Source organism: Rhagoletis pomonella, unplaced genomic scaffold, assembly GCF_013731165.1.
Source record: "Rhagoletis pomonella isolate Grant_MI unplaced genomic scaffold, Rhpom_1.0 Rhpom_scaffold_00008, whole genome shotgun sequence".
NCBI lineage: Eukaryota > Metazoa > Arthropoda > Insecta > Diptera > Tephritidae > Rhagoletis > Rhagoletis pomonella.
The window spans coordinates 21408140-21428404 of record NW_023458562.1 but is presented as its reverse complement, the minus strand read 5'-3'; the positions used below and the strand labels follow the sequence as shown (position 1 = coordinate 21428404).

At 36.0% G+C, this 20265-nt stretch overlaps 2 protein-coding genes across 3 annotated transcripts; one reads left to right on the top strand and one right to left on the bottom strand.

The window, feature by feature from the left end:
- The first annotated feature begins 1277 nt into the window (after positions 1-1277).
- LOC118744389 (lamin-B receptor) lies at positions 1278-5492 on the top strand. 2 transcript variants are annotated; one of them, XM_036477385.1, is made up of 3 exons: positions 1278-2243; positions 2364-2702; positions 2770-5492. In XM_036477385.1, exons 2-3 carry the CDS (start codon positions 2424-2426, stop codon positions 4630-4632), a joined length of 2142 nt encoding a protein of 713 aa, XP_036333278.1. In that variant the 5' UTR covers positions 1278-2243; positions 2364-2423; the 3' UTR covers positions 4633-5492. The 2 variants fall into 2 exon arrangements, with proteins under 2 accessions (XP_036333278.1, XP_036333277.1); XM_036477384.1 differs by having other exon boundaries at positions 1278-2702.
- A 3091-nt stretch (positions 5493-8583) lies between these two features.
- On the bottom strand, positions 8584-10960 carry LOC118744395. The gene is made up of 3 exons (XM_036477394.1): positions 10296-10960; positions 9933-10232; positions 8584-9885 (listed from the first exon to the last, which is right to left on the bottom strand). The coding sequence occupies exons 1-3, from the start codon at positions 10523-10525 to the stop codon at positions 8964-8966; spliced, it is 1452 nt and encodes a 483-aa protein (XP_036333287.1). The 5' UTR covers positions 10526-10960; the 3' UTR covers positions 8584-8963.
- Positions 10961-20265: the final 9305 nt, after the last annotated feature.

The following is a 20265-nucleotide window of genomic DNA, read 5'->3' as shown; positions in this document are numbered from 1 at the left end:
AATAATGAAATTAATAAAATTAAAAATAGATAAACGCTAAAAGAGCTTAATTTAGTTGGAATGTGTGTTTTCTTGTATTTGTTTGAAATGGTTTGTTATCGTACATTTTGTTAGGTGAAATTTTCAACTTTAACAACAAATTACTCGTAAACTATGAATTTCCTCGCCGTCTGTTTTCAGTTTTGTAATGTGCCCCCCCCCCCCTCCCCCCCCCCCCCCCCCCCCCTTCTCACACTCTCGCGAAGTTTCCTCCACTTTTGTAATATTTCAATTCATTTTTGTTAAATCCTTTGCGTGAACTTCTTTTTCTCAACTTAAATTTTCTAATTCCTATAGTGTATACAACTCGTTTATCTTACTTTGGCTAAGGACTTTTGTTTTAAGAATGTGTTTCTTATTTGAATGCTAAATGGGAAGAATTAAAAAGAGTGGCACCTTTTATGGCACTTTTATTTATCTTTTTGGCACATTTTGGCCTATTTTATCCTCAGTGTGGCACTTCGTACCTAAAGGGAGCTGGCAGCCCTGCGCAGTGCTCTTTTTCACGGTTGCCACTGTTGGTTGTCTCCAACCAAACTTGGTTGTTTTTCTTTAATTTTTCTAATTTGGTTGTTTGGTAGTTTTTTCTCTGGTGTGGTTTTTTTTTTTTTTTTAACTAGAAATTACCACATTTATTATTTACAAAAAAATTTCATTTAAAAAACCTGGCCTCAAAGAGCGTGTGTGAATCGGTAACAAAGTTCGCGGCGAGTAAATTCTTGACAACTATGAGGTGAATAAAATTTCAGTAGCTCATGAGCAGAGGTGGGCACTACCACAAACAAGCGTGAGCTTAAAGTGAGAGTGTGTTAGTGTGCCTAATTCATTTTGCATGCTGTCGTGTTCTCATCGCTGCGCTCTCGCTTGTATACGTACACGCGACGCTTACGCTCTTTTAGCACCTGCTAACTCTCTGCCCATGCCTGCTCATGAGGCTACTGAAATTTTTGACAAATGCATAGAAAATTTTGACAATCGCAAAGATTGTTGATGTGAGTAATTTTTCGTTAAATAAAAGCTTAAATTGATGAATTGCAATCAACGATGGTAGATGTTTTCTTAAAATACTAATTTCAATTCAAAATATAATATTTTATTCCTCATAAATCTGCGGTTAGCAAAAATTTACTGCTGTCAAAAAAGATTTCATTTCACACAGCAGATTGGCAAAACTGTCGCACCATAGTAAAAATATATTCAACAGCTTTCCCCATAGAACTTTCTTACCGATTCACACACGCCCAAATTGTTGAATTTTGTTTTTTTGTGATAAGTTTTGATTTCTGTAAAAGATAAGTGAATAACAAATTCGGTAGTTTTATTTTTCAATTTGGTTGTTTTTTCTTCAGATTTTGGTTGGTTATTTATATAACCAGTGGCAGCCGTGCTCTCTTTCTCTCTGTCAAAAAGCATTTGCTATCAGAGTTGCCAGATGTGACGATTTCGCCCCATTTTGGGGATTTCTGAATCCATTTGGTGATAGATTTTTTCGTGTGGGGATGTGGGGATTTGATGGGGATTTTTGTTTGGTTTAAAATATTCATATTGAAATTAAAATACATATATTTTACTGGCTGCCCTTAAGAATTTCTCAAACAAAGATTTTCTTTGTCAAAGTATTATTCGTGGAAAATGCCTGTTTTATTGGCATTAGCCATTGTTGTTAAATAGTCTCCAAAAACCATAAAAAATAAGAAACCGCTATACGTAAATAACCAAATGATCTCATAATATATATTATACAACTGTGAAAATTTGTAATATAAAAGTATTCAAAACTGTAATTAAAACGAAGTAACAGAAATGAGAATACATATTTTTTTTATTTCTTACTTAAGGGGATTTAAATGGGGATTTAGAAGAAAAATGGGGATTTTTTGGGGATAACTGCGGCTCGATATGGAAATGCGCTATACACAAATTCTGGCAACACTCTTTGCTATTTCCTCTCCCTATCGGCGTCTATTCATTTCATTTCTCATAAAAGTCGGAGCGGCATCACTCGTGTTCAAAAATTCCTTTCTAAAAATTGGGCTAAATTATTGGAAATCTAGTTTATTGAAAAAGTATTAATGTACACAGGCTAAAATTATAAAAAAACAAATAAATTACCTTATTTGGTGAGTGAAATTCGAGTGTTTAAGAGGCATCGAGAGAAAAAAAAACTTGGGGGTGCCGCTTGTGTATGCAAACGAAAACAAAATGTACAGTAACGTCGACGTCGACTCCGAGTTGCGCGCGAAAAATCGTTGCAGAGGCCAAACAATCGGCCAGAATAAAAAATATGTAATTATCTATTTGTTTTCTATTCCCATTTGTTATAGAGCTAAAAGAAGATTATACATATCAACGACAAATACATATAAACAAACAAAGCAAGTGCAATGGAGGGTCGTCGCACTAGCGGACGTCGAAAACGTAATGAAGAGCCGGGAGCAGCCTCTACCGAAAAGGTTAGTACTACAAGTACGCATATCAATGTTTCCAACAAGAGAAGTTCGTCAAAAACAAATGTTTCTCCTCCGAGGCGAACCTCACCTGGGCGCACACGCCGCTCATCGCGGCCACGTGCGTCAAATTTAGCATCAGCCCCGTCTACGACAACAATTTTGATTAGGTCGTCTCCCGTATCCCATCCCTCTCCCATCAAAGAGGTAAAAGAGGTGAGTTGTAAAATATAAATCTATTTTAATATGTACTCAAATAAAATTCTAATTTACATATCATTAGACACCTTCACCAAAAACGACCGCATCCAAAACCCGAATACCCACTGCTGTTGGTTCTAATATCAATACAGCCGGTAGAAGTTCGCCGCGTTTCACAACAAAGTCGACGTCTTCATTGCACAGCACTTTTAGCAGCAGTAGCACCCAAAAGACCTTTGAGATACGTTCGACTACCTCAGCATTGGACGCTGAGTTCAAAAAGTTGTCAGATTATATAAGGCGATCTGTTTCAAAAACGATCGGAGGTGTTAGACGCGAAGGCACACACACTCCGACTACAAACACTGAAGTGGAAAGTCGTTATAGTCGCTCTATATCGCGGTCTATCTTTGATGATGGCGCCTCGTCCAAGGCAGAATTTTCTGATAACGAGCCAAATGATCCCGCGGACGAAGATGACGAAGAGGAAGGTACAGAACACTATAAAAGCTTCAATATAAGCACCCAGCACTCATACTCGACTTCAGCACTGGGACAAAATTGTCGCCAACTGGAGATACCAAAAGAATTTGGGGGCTGGGCGGGTACGACATTACTAATGCTATTGGTACCCTGTATTGTTTATTATTTGCAATGGAGTTGTCAGAAAAACGTGTGCGAGTTGAGATGGCCCAAGTTCGAACTTGATTCGTTAGGAAAAAGCACTCTCTGGAAATCGATATTCAACAATGAAGCAGTTGCTGCATATATCTCTTTTCAGCTAGGAGTATTTGTGCTCTCCGCATTGTTATTTGGTCGATATGTTCGACTACCGACTGATCGAATTAGCGGTATTGGTGGTATACAATATGGCGCTGAATATAAATTTAATGTTTTGCCTATTGCAATCGTAATTACGTTGGGAGCTGGTTGTGCAGAGTATCTGAATTATCCATTGGCTACCTTCGTACTAGAACATCAACTACGATTTTGTATATATGGATTTATTAATGCATTCATTTTATCATTATGGGCTTACTTACGATCGGACATGTTAAAAAGCAAATCGACCCAAGTACAGCTTAATATTTACGGTAAAACTGGCAACTTTCTAGTTGATTATGCACAAGGCAGGCAATTAAATCCCAAATGGTTAAATTTGGTTGAGTTTAAACTGGTATTTTATCGTGTCGCATTACTATCAACTCTGCTTTACGCCGAATGTTATTTGTACAAACAATTGTCGCTGACTTGGATACCGGTAAATGAAGGTGGAATTTGGAACACTCTGTCATATTATTATGACAATGTGCGGTATGATAGTGCAGCGTTGCTTTCTTCGGGCATGCTTGTAGTCTATATAATGGATGCTATTATTTTTGAGCACCATTTGGCTTCGTCATTTGAAATGCAAGGAGAGGGATTCGGAGCTTTGTTGCTATTGCGCTATGCAGCTACACCTTACTTACTGACCGCGGTAGCACGTTACTTCTACGAGCAAAAACATAGCAGTTATCGACAATCGACTACACCACTGGTTTGCTGTTTTGCTGGTTATGTATCTATGGCAGTTCTGATTACTGGTTTGTTACTTAAACGTATAAGTAGCGCTATCAAATACAAATACCGCGTAAGTCCCTCAAATGCATACTTTGTCGGCGTCGAGACCATACACACTTTCCAGGGACGTCGCCTATTGCTCGGCTCGTTATGGGGCCGAATACGTCAACCTAATTACGCCGGAGATTTACTTGCGCTGTGCGCTCTTGCTTTGCCTCTGTTTCTTCGCTTCGCTTGGCCACCGCTGATTTGTATACTTCTCTTATGGACCGTATTGCTACATCGCACACAACGTGTGCAAGTGCGTAACATGTCACGCTATCATTCATCATGGGTGCGCTACTGTAACAAAGTGCGATATTATATCTTGCCAAAAGTCTATTGAACAGACATACATACACATCCATATGTAGAAGTGCAATGAGATTGCAAATAGGCCAGCAGGTTTTTATTTTACAAATCTATAGTGCATAGAAATTATGAGTACAAAATTAAGGAATCTAAATTATTTTAAATTGGTTCATTCGTCGACCTTATCACGTGTGGAAGTAATTATAATACTACATAGTAAACAAAACAACATTACATTATTCTGGAAAAAAACAAGAATAATGTCTAGTTCTTAAATTGATATTATCTTCTATTTGACTAAATTTATCGTATGTATATATTAAAAAAAATTGTAGTATAATCGTGAAAAGGGCAATTTTATATGAAACAGTTCATATTTTTATATGCTTGACATTAGGAGACATGTTTACACAATTAAGTGTTTAATAAAATAATTATAACTTACATACACAATTACCAGAGAATATGAACGTCAAAAAATGCGAAGGGGGAGATTTTTTAAATAAAACTATAAATCGCTCAACATTCATTCCCTTATACATACTTCAAGGCGCACTTACAACTTCAATTAATATGCGTTCATATGCATATTCTTTGCACGAATTGATAATGCAAAGTAACTTTAGATATATACATACCTAAATATGTATGTATATACTCACAAGGTATATATTTCCATTGAATAACGTAGATTATTACTAAAAACTTTTTGATCTTGGCTAGCAATATAAAAGATCTGGTATGTGGAAAAATGATCAATGTCACAATGTTTATTGTAAAAATTTTGATTTGTGTTGATGTGTTTTGATTCCCCCCTTAAATTGTATAAGTCTGCAAAATTTAGTATATAATATAAACCAATATTTTTACTTATAAAAAAGTTATTTTTATTTCTATTAAAATTACAGATATTTATGTATGTGGGCTTACTCGAGTTGCAATCACAACCGCAGTGTTGCGCGAATTATTAAAGTATCACGTTCTGTGTGAATTTCTAGCAATGTATTACACTAGTTTACACGAAAAAAGTACCTCGATAAAAAGTGCTTTCTAGCTTAATTTGGGGTCGCTGAAAACGAAAAAGACACACGTTTATTTTTCTCAAGAAGCGTTTTTGCGATTTTTGTAAAAAACCTGTTTTTCGTGTCTTATTCCAGTTTTTCACCAAAATCTCCGAGGGAGTTAATGTTATGAAGCAATGACAAATTTTTAGCAATATGTCATTATTGGTAATCTAGTGATTATTACTTTCACAGCAGCCGTTCAAAGTTAAAAAAATGGTAATTTTTTTAGCTGTTTTGGAAATGAATGAGGTTTATTGACTTTTTCATAAGAAAAAAATTTTAATGCAGATATATATGATAACAATTTGAAGACAATTCTGTCACATACAATTTAAGCTGAATATTGCTTCGATCGAAGAAGATATGTAGAATTTATGACGCTTAATGTAAATACAAGCAATTCGAGGTTTTTAACATTTTCACACTTCAGGTCGAAAATATGATTTTTCTGTCAAACTTCTTCGTTTGTGTTCCATTCTGTTTTTTCGAAGTTGCATCCAACAATAGTCGCCCATCATTGCCTGATCCCAGAAACCTTCATACCGCTTTTTGATAGTTGCAATGTCCTGGTGAAATCTTTCTCATTGTCCGTCGCTCTCAGCTCCCAAATTCGGTGGAAAAAAGTCCAAATGACTATTGAGCAGGTGCATTTTCAGAGACACTCGAGCACCTGTAATAAATAAAATAATGTACAAAATATTATTAAATAGTTTTTTCTTAAAATAATTATTTTACTCCATGCAAGGTATAACCGTTGATATATTTAGGTATAAGTCACTAAAAGAAAATTGCATAGAATTTCACAAACTTACATTTAACCTAAAAATACTTCACACTTTACGCGCTTGAATGCGCTTAATCGTACAAAACATATGGTGCATACAGAGTTTGGAGTCCAATGTTTATCCGAATTCTTGGCTTGAATTCCAAAATACTGTTCATAAGCAGTTAAAATGTTTGTGGTTATTTTTTTCCGAGCACTTTGTTTGAATATGTACAAACCACAAATAAAGCAAAACTTATCCGGTGAGAGATTGCACATTTTGGGCTTTTTCCTTAGAGCAAAAACGTCAGAACACAAAAGGAACAACTGTCCAACAAAAATACGAAACGAAATCCGATGACTTTTTTCAACTACCTAACGGGGCAGGAAAATATAGCGGATGTTCAATGTCGCTCAAGCAGTAACGCATTTTACCGACTGGAGATATTTCTGTTCCCCCGTACAATGTTTACTTTGATTCAGCATATAAATTAACACAAAATAGACTTTTTTTTGTGTTTTTTACCATTTTGGTAACATTCCATGGATATGGATTCAACCCCAGCCCTGCATCATAATTTATTTCTGTGTAGGTGTAAAAAAGGGAAATTTGAATGTCAGAAGCTGAATATGCATCATTTTACAAAATACGTTATAACTTCAACATTTTTCGTCCGATTTAGACAATCTTTAGATTTATTTGTTTGTTATACAATTATTTTGAACTAAAAATTTCATGTATCGGACAAAAAATTTTTTAATCAATAGTAAAACGTCGATAAATTTCAATAATTTCCAAAGAAACCTCAAAAACTGGCAATTTTTTTAACTTTGAACAGCTGTTATGGAAGTAATAATCTCTAGATTACTAATAACGACATATTGCTGTAAAGAGGAGGTTGGTACCTTTCTAAAAATTTATATCATTGCTTCATAACATTAACTTCCTCGGAGATTTCGGTGAAAAACTGGAATAAGACACGAAAAACACGTTTTTTTGCGGAAATCGCGGAAACGCTTCTTCAGAAAAATAAATGAGTGTCATTTTCGTTTTCAGCGACCCCAAATTGTGCTAGAATACACTTTTTTTTATCGAGGTACTCGTTTGAAACTTAAAATTTGTAAACTAGTGTTATCAGTTGGGCAGTTGCAACAATGTTGCCATTTTTCATCAGTACGGCAGTAATGCCGCTTTTATTGCGTGCCTCGAACAGGCTCTGTATGTATGTATATCGCTAGTTTACTGGGAAAGCTTCATAACTCAAAAAGAAAAGTGCGATAAATAGCGTTAACGTTTTTAGTTCGGATTTTCGCAAAAATAGACAGTAGTGAGGCGTATTCTTGTTTTCGTGCGAATCGAAAATTTGAAATTCTTGTGTAGAGAATTATAGGAAAATTTCGTGATTTTCGATTCGTACGAAAACAAGAATATGCCGCAGTATATCAAATAAAATATACAAGAAGTATATTAAAATTAAGTGGAGAGGATAAAGTTGTCGAATATTTGGATTGGCTCTTTTATTGGCACTGTAACCCCCTAAGCGATTTTGGTCGTGTCTAAAACAGCACGGCAGTCGTTTCTCGTGGTAGTCGTGATAGAGTGATTCTTTTCGAATCGAATGAGACGAAGTGGCAATTTCTATTCGAGTTACGTTCGATATCGAATGCCGCGATTCGGGCCCTAGCTACTGCGGCAGGTTAAACTCTTACCTGAGCAGATTAGATAAAGATGTGCCCGGCAAGCGGTGAGACACCCCACGCCTCGGGGCATCTCTTGACATGCCCGCTCCCCCTAAGCCCCACTCAGTTGACACCTTTGCACCTATGGACAAACCCTTTCGAAGCTGCACGCTTCCTGGTCTCCCGTTTGTTGAGCTTGGCGACAACGGTTGAGGGACAACCGATCTAAGCAGGGTTGAGTAGCCGCTACAGCAACAACAAAAGCCATGCTCTTATGACAGTCGGGTCTATGTAACCGGAACGACCCAGATCTGGCCAATGACTGTCACTCCAGAATTAGTCCCCAAAAACTGGGGAATTTGTATGCTGTTACAAAAACAGTAACAACAACCATGCTCCTCTTTTCCTTATTCTACATTCTCTTATGGAGTCCCGGATGATCGAGTTTCAACTGTGCCAATCAAATGAAACTAATACATTGGGCTTGGGTATAATGTATTGTATATTTGTAAGCTTTTTTCAAATGGGCTCCATCCATTTCAAAGATGCACTTAGATTACAAAATAAATTAGCAAATTAACTTAACTGCTACAACCAGCGATATAAATTCCATAATAAATTGTCAATCTTAGAACTGTAACTCTTTACAACTACAAACGCAACTTATTGCGATTTATAAATTATAAAATGAGAACATAAATGGTTTCCTTTTAGTTTACGACTAAAACTACACCTACAACTATTGCATATTACAGCATCTGTGTGACATGGCGAATAATTTACATACTATTGTACAATATACAAATATATCTGAGCATTGGTGAAACACTAACAAATGGAAATATTTTTTAATGCCTTTCAGATTAAACTGGGAAATAAGTCGTTAAAACTACCCTGCCAGACAAAATCTTCGGCACCCGTATCAAAGTGCTCTGTGGCTGTAGATGTTGGTGAACCAATAATTGATTCGTACCCATGATCTGATGCGGCCGAATGTAGTGATGGTGCGGGAGATTTCGCTAGTGGCCGTTTGGGGCGCAGAAAACGTTCTATTAAGTCGTCATCATCGTCAGAATCATCGACGACATTAAGGAAAACATGTGAGGGAGATGCGGCAGGTGAGGGATATTTTATTTCATCATTTTTTGATGGCGTTACACCATCACAGTATATCTCTTCTACTGCTTCGTTCACCGGTACGGTGTCGTCATCCATTACTATTGTTATAGAATTTGTCTTAGCGTCATATGTGCCGTACACAGTATCTAGCGGTGATGGAGGAGAATCTTCCACTTTAACTTGATGGAGTTTTATAGGCGTTACTGCTGACGCAATAGTTATAGGGGCGTTGATAGTGTTGGTTAGATGTTGTGTCGCTGCATGTAGATTATTTTGTAATCTAATTGTATCTGCTTGGACGGGGTCTACCCAGTCTGGGTCATTTATGCTGTTACTTCGTGTTTTTGTATGTTGGCTGGATTCCAAGCACTTTGTTTTGGTCCCCACCACTGGTCCAGACAGTCGCTCTGTGCAGCTTGCAATTTTGGCATCATTTTCATTGCCCGCTCCATCACCAGCTTCCATGTCTGCTGTGATATCGGCCAAGAGGCTTTCGGCAAGCTCTTCAAGCTTCCTGGCATCGAATTCTTCGTCGATGAGGAGCATATCTTGAAGAGTAGGCAAAGCGCAACAATCCTCCAGAGTGACGCTACTGAGTTGCTCTTTTTCAGTTGTTCTTCTGTCGACTGTGAGTCCATTTGAGGTGATCCCTGCGGCAGAGGGTCAGTATATATGGATACTGCAGATCCATTGAGTATGGACTCACAGCCGGCACAAGTACTAGCAGCATTTTTAGATTCCAATTTGGCGGCATTCCTGGCAACTTGCACCTGTTGCTGCTTTTGTTGCTGTTGCATCTCGTTAAGTTGTTGACGTAGAAGTTCTAGCTCCATATCAAGCTTATGGTTCTTCTCAAGAAGTGATTCGTTAATAGCCTGCAAACTTTCACACTTATTTTGCAATAACTCTGTTTTTTCTGTTAACTCGTCGATTTCTTTTTCCATATCCTCCATTCGAGCCTTTTTTCGGTCTCGTGATGTTTGTGCAGCAACACGGTTCTTTAATTTTCTATGTAAATAACGAAAAATAAAAGGTGACTTGTACTAGAAGACTGAGAATAGAATAACTTACTTTCGCTGTATTTTTTCTTCCCATGTTAGGTGGTCCAAGCGACGTTTTTTGGCCCTTGGTGCTGAGGCGCCATCCTCAACAACCACATTTCCAGCAGTTGCGCCATCGGGCGTTCCCTGTACTGTGGTGGTCGGTGCGGGCCTTATCTTCGGCAAAGTCACAGTTGGATTATGTGTTAAAGCCACGTACTTGGGCACAGTTATAAAAACTGCTGGTGATGTCGCTGCCATAGTGTATTCCGTTTGCCTCCGTTTAACGTTAAGGTTTGACAAGTTCGCAATCAATAATATGTTAGCACGGCCTTATCCGAAGTATATGTACGATATATTTCTATTGTCGCATTACACAGCTTCTTCTAAATGTTTTTTTTTTAACTTTAAATCATGTTTACACTTTCGGTTATTGCTCAAGACTGACGTGTCTCCAACAATTATCTTTATCCAATTTCTTTTCGTTTTGTGTTGGGTCAGCTTCTGGTTCATTGCTTACTATTTTCTTATGCTATTTACATTATTATGTCGCAGTATCTGTAGCCCAATTTCATTATTTTAACTTAATCGCTGTCGTGTTCAATTTGGACTGGTAATTTCTATAGGAATGGCTCCGGGTACAACTCCGTGCTTTTGTCTTCAATCGCTGACTTGGTGCCTTCTGATTGGTAGAAAAAATCTTATTTTTTGCCACTGATGATTCATCCACGACGATAATAATAGCAGGGATGTATTTAAGTGCAACTTCAGTTAATACGTTTTTATCCATTAATTGCGACTCTACATGTACATAGAACCGTTAACGAAGGACACCAGATCACGCAAGAACAAGAGAGTAAAAAAAGTCGATATTTTGAGCGGGTTCTACTCCATCGGGCTCTATCACACGGTCAGTAATTATCACGATATTTGGATCGCGATCCATGCTAACTCAGATCCAGTACTCCATGAACTTACAGGATTTTACACGAACTTGCAGGAAAAATGTTCCCGTACTCCGAAATCCTCCAAAATCCTGTAAATGAGAGCGACTTTTGGAGAGTTGTGTAGAGAATGAAGTTGCGAGATTTTACCCGAACTTTTTCTTCTGGTAAAATCATGATAAGTGTCAAGCAATCACTGGTTGACGTTTTTACAGGAAAAATGGTCTTTTTGTTCCCGTAGTATTTGTTGTTACTAACTTTTTACTCTCACTTCAGAGAGTAATTTTGCTGTTTGACAGTTTTACAGGATTTTTCACGAAAAGTATTGGATCAGAGCTATTAATGGACTGGTGGATCGCGCACGAATGCTACATGTTCAATATTTATCGCGTCAGTATTTGCATAATTTGTGTATTGTTGTACAATAAAGTTAATTGTACTACAATTTGGTCATCGTTAGCATTTATTTAACAATCCAGCGATACGAGCCGTAGATATTTGGGAAATCCCAAGAACGATAAACTACAAGAATGCGCATTCCCGCAGAATGACATTTGTGGCAACGGGTAAACAAAGAATATGGCGAAGAACAATGAGTTGACAGTTGTGAATTTGCAGTGAGAAAACATGTTTTCTTCTCGATTCACCAATTTCTCAAGCCATCTTTGAATATAGCAAATTAAGCACTACGTTAACAAAAAATATACAACCACTCTTGAAATGTGTTCAAAAGAATAGGTCTTATTAATCAACTATTTAGAATTTTTGTGTTGGTATTGCAGGTGCCGAAAAAGTGATAATATCTTGACGCAGCGCATGTTTTCCTGCAGAAAGTGGTCGATGCTTGCTTACCTCCGATTTTAATTTGTAATTTGTGGTATTTCAACGTTTTCATCTTAACATGTCGTGTTTAAAAGTGGTCCGTAAAGTGCTTCATGCATATTACGCTGGTGTCTAAATTTTATGGCTTCTCCTGCCGGCAGAACTCTACCCACTTTCTGACCAAGGCGTCGTCGCGGAGAAACAAAAAAAAAACTGCATTTGGGGGCTTTACCCCTACGGCTGCTGCAATTCAACACACGACACGACATTTTTGTAAAGTTTTTATTACAAATAAATCGTTTTTTACTTCAGAACACACGAATTACTTAGATTTTTCACTTGAAAGTACACAATACGTTTGCACTTGTTTCTAAACAAAAAGTTTGTTTACGTATTGCCATAAATGTCAAAGTTGGCAAAACCAAAGTAGCGGTTTTGGGAATGCTCCACCTTCAGTTCATTTCACCATGATGTCGATGTACGCTAAAATCAACCCCTTGCCTTTGTAAACGTTCACGCACACGCTTGCAATGAACAGCATAGCGAGCTTACGAAATGATTATTCTTGCCTACTTCAACTACACCTTTATTTTCATTACAAAATTTCCGCTTATACACCCTATACTAGGAACGCATCTATTACGATTAACAAAATACAACCATGTACATAATTCCGAAAAAATGCGCAACGCGAAATTCGGACGCGTATTTGTTTTGATTTTTGTTTTTATAAAATTCTTTATCGCAACATCATAGAATATTTAATAAAACGAAAATAAAGTGCCTTAATATGATAAAATGTATAAAAGTTAAAAGTAACTGGAAAGTGTGTCGTCATATTTAGTTTAAAAGAAGCTGATGAGGGTACATTTCCTATATCTAAAACCTGAAATGGATAACATTTTCGTGGGACAAATTGAGGAGCGTTTTACACAGCAAAATTTTAAAGCAAATTCCAAACGTGCCTAAAGACTTTAAATGCCTAACTTATAAACTACGTTGATGTCTAGTACAGCTTGAAATGCGTTAGTTCGCTTTGTTGCAATAAGGTGCAAGAACTTGATTGCGAGCGGGGCAAATGTCGGACACAGGTGTATATGTGTAAGTAAACTAAATGTTAACTTACAGGTGGTTACGGTAGATACATATGTATACCAAACGCTTGTAGCTTTTCGCCATTTTCGTAAGTAGTATTTAGTAATCGAAGATGTACGCAAGATGTTTTGGAGCATAGTGATACCTATACATATACATATGCACGTCATACAAATAAAACCCAGTGCGAAAAGGTAATGTCTGCAATGCAAAATGTTTTGGATAGCCCCTATAACCTACGCACGAAAAGATGCAAGAATTTCTCCACAGCGATGCCATTGGAAAGTAATAGTTACGTTCCAGATGCTTCAAGATATTCACGATTTGCAGGAACAGCTGTTTTCTCCATTAATAAACCTTATGGAAGGTGGTCACCTGGAACGACTTCTTGTAAGAACCTGCAAATCGACAAGCATCTGGAACGCAACTAATGTGTCGCATGTCGCTTTACGAAACTATAAATACCCAGTGGGAAAATGGGAGGGTTGACTCATTTTTTAACCATACAAAACGCGTTTAACCATTTCACTACTTTTCTTCAACAAAATAAGCAAACAATTCAAAATGGCTGTATTACCCATACAGAAGGGTGCTACCACATGTTCGAAAATTAGGGACAGTAAAATACCCAACTTATATTTCATAATGACCTCCACAACATAAGTGTAGGTTTGAATATGTGCTTTTTAAATAAATAACCTATACAAAATTTCAATTATGGTAATTTTTTTAACAAAAATGTATGGTTTTGTTTGGAAAATACATAATAATAATCCATAGTTTTTGCACGATAAAACATTTATAAAAGTAGTGAAGTAGTAAACATGCGAGGGTTGCAACTGAACACCGAAGTTGGTGCTGCCAGACGATTTATCATCACAATTTTTACTTGCGTCCACAGTATTTTTGGGTAGAACTCCTTTCTGCGTAGGCGGCCTTTGGCCGCGCTTTAGGATTATAATCCTTACCAAATTGAATTCTCCTTTTGGTGTGCACCGACTGGGGTTACCGCCCCAGTGATGTAGCCTTGGGAAAGGATGAGGTAACTAGAATTCCCTTTCTGTGTGGTAAACCTGGGGCTGCCGCCGCAGTGATGTCTATTATGGTTACTGGGTGTTTTATAAAAATGTCTTGTATATAAAAATGTCTTGTATATAAAAATGTGTATATAATTCTCCTTTCTGTGTTGCGCCTCAATCAACAGAATTTTGTGTATGCTCTATTTAGTTGTATTTTTTTGTATGGTAATTACACGATTTTTATTCAAACATTTAATTTTAAATAAAAATATCGTATGCACTTGTTTATTTCCCTGTCAGCGGATGTGCTTAAACTTAACTATATAAAATTATATATCAATTTAAAGGTATTTCTCTGATCTTTCTAATAAACACACCACTTAATATAGTTAATGACATATTTTCTTAGAAAAACGTACACATTTATTAAAAAATAGTTATAATTTCTTTTTTTTTCTCGAAAAAAGGTCTATCAATTACCTTCCCAAGCATATTTTCAAAATGGGTGCAATAGCTTTAGAAATATATGTAAGCTTTTGAAAATATTGAAAATTCCACCCTTACCCGCCCTCGCTCCGCCCCTATTAATTCCAGCAAATGGTTTACACCTTTCAAATCAGTAGAATGGAGCGGACCACACCCACTTTTAATTTTTGTTTTAACTCAACGGCCGCTATATTGCACTTATGCCCAAAATACATATCTGCAGTTTGATTTCACCCGTAGAATTGTGTAAAGCCGCTAACAAAAAGGATTTTTACACACAAAAAAAAAAAAATCAAAAAAATTCTTTAGAGTGTAACAACCAAGGTTGAACGAAAAGATACATCGCAAGGTAAGCGAGCGGGTGATGTGTAATTTTGGAGTCACACACAAAACAAAAGGTTTGAAAACTAGCTCAAGTACATATGTTTTTGTTTGTTGGTCACGGGTTCGAAACCTGTGGCAGAGGTGTTAAAGAATGCAGTCTTCGTGACTTTAAATCGTTGCAGTCACATTCACTGACTAACACTTTTTAACTGCAGCCAATCAGTCACATGTTTGACTAAAGACTCCAAAGTTGAAGTCATTAGTCTGTTCTGTTATTCATGACTAATTAGTCATGTTTGCAGTCTGAGGTGAATTATAATACTAATTTGTTTAGAAAATAAATCAGTACACAAAAAGCTTAATTAAAACACCAGTAGTATATAGAATATCTAGAAAATTAATTCAAGTAACTTTCAATGAAATAAATTTTTATTTATTGTATGTACATAATCTGTACATATTATGTAAATGCAAAAATAACAAAATGCATGCGAACATTTCAGCAACAGAAAATTTTCGAAATTGTTAGAAAGCGTTCTACGGCGTGGGGTATTCAGTAATGAAGCAAACGAAAAAAGTCTTTATCCTGCGGCCGCTTTTAATAATCGGGTACCGCTTAAGCAGAGTAATTTCTATAGATTTGTCTACCATATACGACAAAAACTCCTGCTCGACAGATGAAGATTTTGTGATACTCTGAGGAATGGAATGGTCTGAGAAGGAAATTTATTTACTTACTTATTTTTACGGTTTTAACTAGTCATTACCGATCAAAGAAAAATCGAAAAACTCACTATTGTTAAGTTCGATATTAGAGTCGAATTCCTCTAATAAGATATTTTTTAGTAAATCATTGACTTCCTTAACTTTGTAAGTATCAAACGACGAATTTAAACATGTCTGGACAAAGTACCGCTGCTATAACAGCATCATTTGCATTTTCTAAATCATAATACATATTTATGAAATCTGTTTTGCAATAATTCTTCCATTAACATTAAGTTCTCAAAACTTTTGTTCTCGTTTTATTCTCTAGCAGAACATTTCCCAGACTTTTGTTCTTATTTGATCCTCCTTCAAAATGTTCTCGGTTATTTCGTTCTCATTCTCTTCCTCTTGAGAAGGTTCTCTAAAGTTTTGTTCACATTTTTTGACATTACGTTTTGTTTTCATGCAGAAATAAACCAAAACCGGAACGCGTTCTCGGTACCTGAAAAAATTCAAAGTACTGCAAAAGAATGCATTCCAATGGCTGAAATCAAGTGACCAACAAGAAATGGATAAAAAAGTGATTTATGAATCATAAATTAAAAAAGAGAATAGAGACTAATTATGTTTTAGTCTTAGTCAGAACTAACCGGAAAGGACTGCAATCACTCGGGACTTCAATCAAATGAATAATTTAGTTAAAAATGATTGCATTTCTCTCTGACCTGTGGCCAGAACTTTATTTTTTATTTTTATATTTTTTAAAATTCTATTCATAGATTATATTTATAGTTTCGTAAAGCGGCACGCGACACATTACTTTCGTATGACTTCCCTGTGGAGAAATTTTTGCATCTTTTCGTGGGTAGGTTAAAGGGGCTATCCATTACTTTTTGCATTCCCAGACATTACCTTTTCCCAGTGGGCAGAATCTATAAATAGAATTAAAAAAATAAAATAAAAATTAAAAATAAAGTCCGCGTCACAGGTTTTGAACCCGTGACCAACAATACGGCAGTCGAACACGCATCCATTCGGCCACACCAGCTGTTGAGATACAAATGAGAACAATTGAGTGTCCGGCATGCGGAGAGACACCCCATGACTCGAAACATCTCTTCCTATGCCCGGAAACACGACAACCCTAACGCTTTTGTCCCTGTGGACCGACCCTATTGAGGCTTCACGCTTCTTAGGGCTACCGTTGATGGAACTTGACGACAACGACTGAGATATTAACCGATGTGGCCGGGTTGTTTTAGCCGCTACAACAACAAAAACATAAAACATACTTGAGTTAGTTTAGTTTTGTTTGTCACTTCAAAACTACACATCATCGGCTCGCTTACATTGCGATGCATCTTTTCGTTCAACCGTCGTTGTTAATCTTTTCTTACTACTTTCACTATAAAACGGTAAAAGACCTTGTTCCACTATTTTTCTGATTTTCGATCATGTTCGTACAGGCCACTCATTTGATTTACTAAATCAACACCTCCCATAATTTGACGATAAAATTGTATTTAGTTTGGACATGGCACTTGCATTTTCTTGCCTGTTTTCAAAGTTTTTTCAAAATTATTAGGCCTGGTTTGTGGCAATTCCTTATTATAAAACCCCTTTCGTGTCTTTACGTATAGAAGGCCTGCAGATGTGCTTTTGAATTCTATTTCTCCTCTTTGCATTTTCTTACTAGTAAACTTAGGTACGTTTTTTTCTGTTACCCATTATATGTAGTACCAACGGCTGAATAAGGAATATAGTTCAATAAATTAGCAAATTAGAAACACGAAGTAATATCATTTTCTTTCTAAATACCCTGTTGCAGCATCACACCATCTTACCGGATTTAGAGGCATATCGTTGGCTTATCTTGCATGAAATCGATAAAAAATTAAGTTATGTTTACCGGACTAAAGGTACGCATATGTACCACCAAAGGAGACTGCTGGTGCATATATGTACCATATGTTTGAATTTGTGAAAACAGAGGTTTATAATAAAAATTTATTACCGTATTTACAGGCAATAATTAGAAACACCTTTATTTTCCTATAATATATTTAAATATACTAAGCAATTTTCACAAACGCAAGGAAATCTGTACAAAAACGTTAACGGGAGGGCGTCTCCCCAGAAATGAAACGAAACTGGGCGTAACAGGAGATGCAAAACTGAATGTGTAGAGTCCTGGCTGATGGTAAAATTCCTAACAGACGACGTGGTACCCTTATAAATGTGATTAAATGTAAATTACAAGTTTTAGGGATGTTTAAACTTTGGTGGTACATATATGTACCATCCGGGTCGAAAGGGTTAAGGCAGTACGCAGTTCTTAAGAAATTTACTACGCTTTCTACTACGGTTTTCTAAAGTTTTTTGTTAAAAAAGAACACAAGGCAACCCAGGTTTGCAACAGAAATATATGCCCGTTCCATTATTTCTTGAGGAAAGAGTGAGGCAACACGCTGTGAAGTATCAAAAATGTCAAAATTCCTTGGACACACACACGAAATAATGGCAAATTTTTCTTGACCGTTTTCTTGAGAGCTGCATACAGGCCTTAAGTCATTTTATTTTAAGCGAAATAAACAAATTTAAATGACATGAAACAAAACATGAATCGAGGTTGTAATTTTCTTGACATATTTGCACACATTTAAATTTTTGCACTCTATTTTTCTGTTCAAGTATCTTGTTCTAAAAAAAGGATCTCCCAAAAAAAGAACATCTTAGGATTTTTTCATGTAATATTACTTTGGTATTGATTAGAAAGTCGTCATCAATACTAAGTAAATGGCCATTCATTTTGATCAAAATCGACCAAGTTTTTTCCAAAAATTTCAAAAACCGTAAACATCAAAAAGTAGATTTATGTATGTACGTAAAATAGGAACCATCAAAGACAATTAATACCTAACCTCCGAAAAGCTAACCACATCCGGTATACTGGCGGCTCTAAGATCGGCCCTGGTGTCAGAATAGGATTTTATTTTTAATTTCACGGAAGTCGTTGGGTGCTTTTGTTGCAAATATGAAAATGTACATATATATGTACGAACTTAAATTTTCCTGACTGCTCGCAGCAAGGACAAATTTTCTTTTTATTTTGTAATTTTTTTTTGACAAAAAATAGTTGGGTATTATGCATGGTGGAATAATAACAAGGTGTTGTCAGTAGCGACGTGTTTGTTGTGATTTTGACAACATCGGCATGCTTATTTTCAGTGCTGCCGATCTTAATTTTTATACTACTATTCGTTGGGAAATAGTATCTAAAATACTCCATTTTAGTAATTCGTTGTATCGCAATTTTTAAAGAACTTGGTGTTTTCAGAACAATATTAATATTTAAAATTGCTGGATTTGTATAATTTTTGTACTCAAAAAGTAGAAAAATAAAAGATATCGTGGTTATCAATGGAGAAAAACTTTCACAAAAATAGTATGGAAAGGCGATTTTTTATATTAAATAACTTTTGCTGCATTGTCATAATGTTGTTTTAATCTATTTAGAATATCATTTACAGTCTAATAGGAAATTGCCTTATTTTACGGCTTTTACTTTTTTAAAGTTACAATATATGTCCAATCTGTGTGGAGCTGCCGATACAAACATATATTCAGGCTTATAAGCCTGTAATTATACATTTTTCTACATTTAATTTGAAGTAGTATGCACCAACGGATTAAAAGTAGTAAATAATTAGTACCTTTTCTAGTACTTTAAAATGCGTGACCGGAATAGACCTGCCGAAAAAGTGAGGTTAAGTTACTGACAACACCTTGTTATTATTACACCATGGGTATTATGCATGATTCAATATTAGAAAGGTTTTGTAATAAAACAGTCTTCTCGCTCCCACACATAAAATCGGCTCCTTTACTTGTGCAGAATGTTGCTCACTCTACAGTTTTTAGTTATATTAGTAGTAAAACCAAAAATTCTTCATACTAAATATTCGTTGGCATCACCTTCGTTTGCGTAATTTTCTGGAACAAGTCTAGAATAGCGACCGTTTAGCTATAAAATAACCAAAAGTGCCGATTGAGAGAACTTTTTTCCACTGATTTCAACGATACCAAATTTATTTGGCGCAGGTTAAAAATAAAGAAGATATAGGAGGTTTATTTGCTTTGTTTATTTATATTTTTTATTATCACTTAATTCTTAAAACCCAAAAGTAGATCGTGATAAAATATGTATATCGAATTGAAGATAATAGATTGTACTTTCTAAATAATATAAATTTCTTTACCATTAATCATGTAGTTCTTTTCCAAAAAAGGTTATTTCATGGAAAATGACATTTGTTTTTATTTCAGCCATCGATATCTAACGACTTTCATACTTTGTTGTATATTCTTGTTGGCACATCCCTACTCCCCCTCTCATAACGATTTGAAGTCAATACAACAACAATAAAAAAAACCAGCAGACAAAAATGTAAATTAAGGCAGATGTTACAGTTTTGCACTCATACATTTTTAAGAACTTTTTAACAATTTTCACGTAAAAAAAGAACTACTAACACAATGTTCAGTACTCTTTTGCTTGTTTCAGTTCCTGGATACGATTTGGCATACCTTATTTGTATCTCTG

Coding starts and splice junctions, on each gene's coding strand:
- LOC118744389 (XM_036477385.1), top strand. CDS start 2,424: ATGGAGGGTCGTCGCACTAGCGGACGTCGAAAACGTAATGAAGAGCCG. Junction 2,703..2,769: donor CCATCAAAGAGGTAAAAGAG/GTGAGTTGTAAA, acceptor ACATATCATTAG/ACACCTTCACCAAAAACGAC.
- LOC118744395 (XM_036477394.1), bottom strand. CDS start 10,525: ATGGCAGCGACATCACCAGCAGTTTTTATAACTGTGCCCAAGTACGTG. Junction 10,233..10,295: donor GAAGAAAAAATACAGCGAAA/GTAAGTTATTCT, acceptor TTATTTACATAG/AAAATTAAAGAACCGTGTTG. Junction 9,886..9,932: donor GCTGCTAGTACTTGTGCCGG/CTGTGAGTCCAT, acceptor TATATACTGACC/CTCTGCCGCAGGGATCACCT.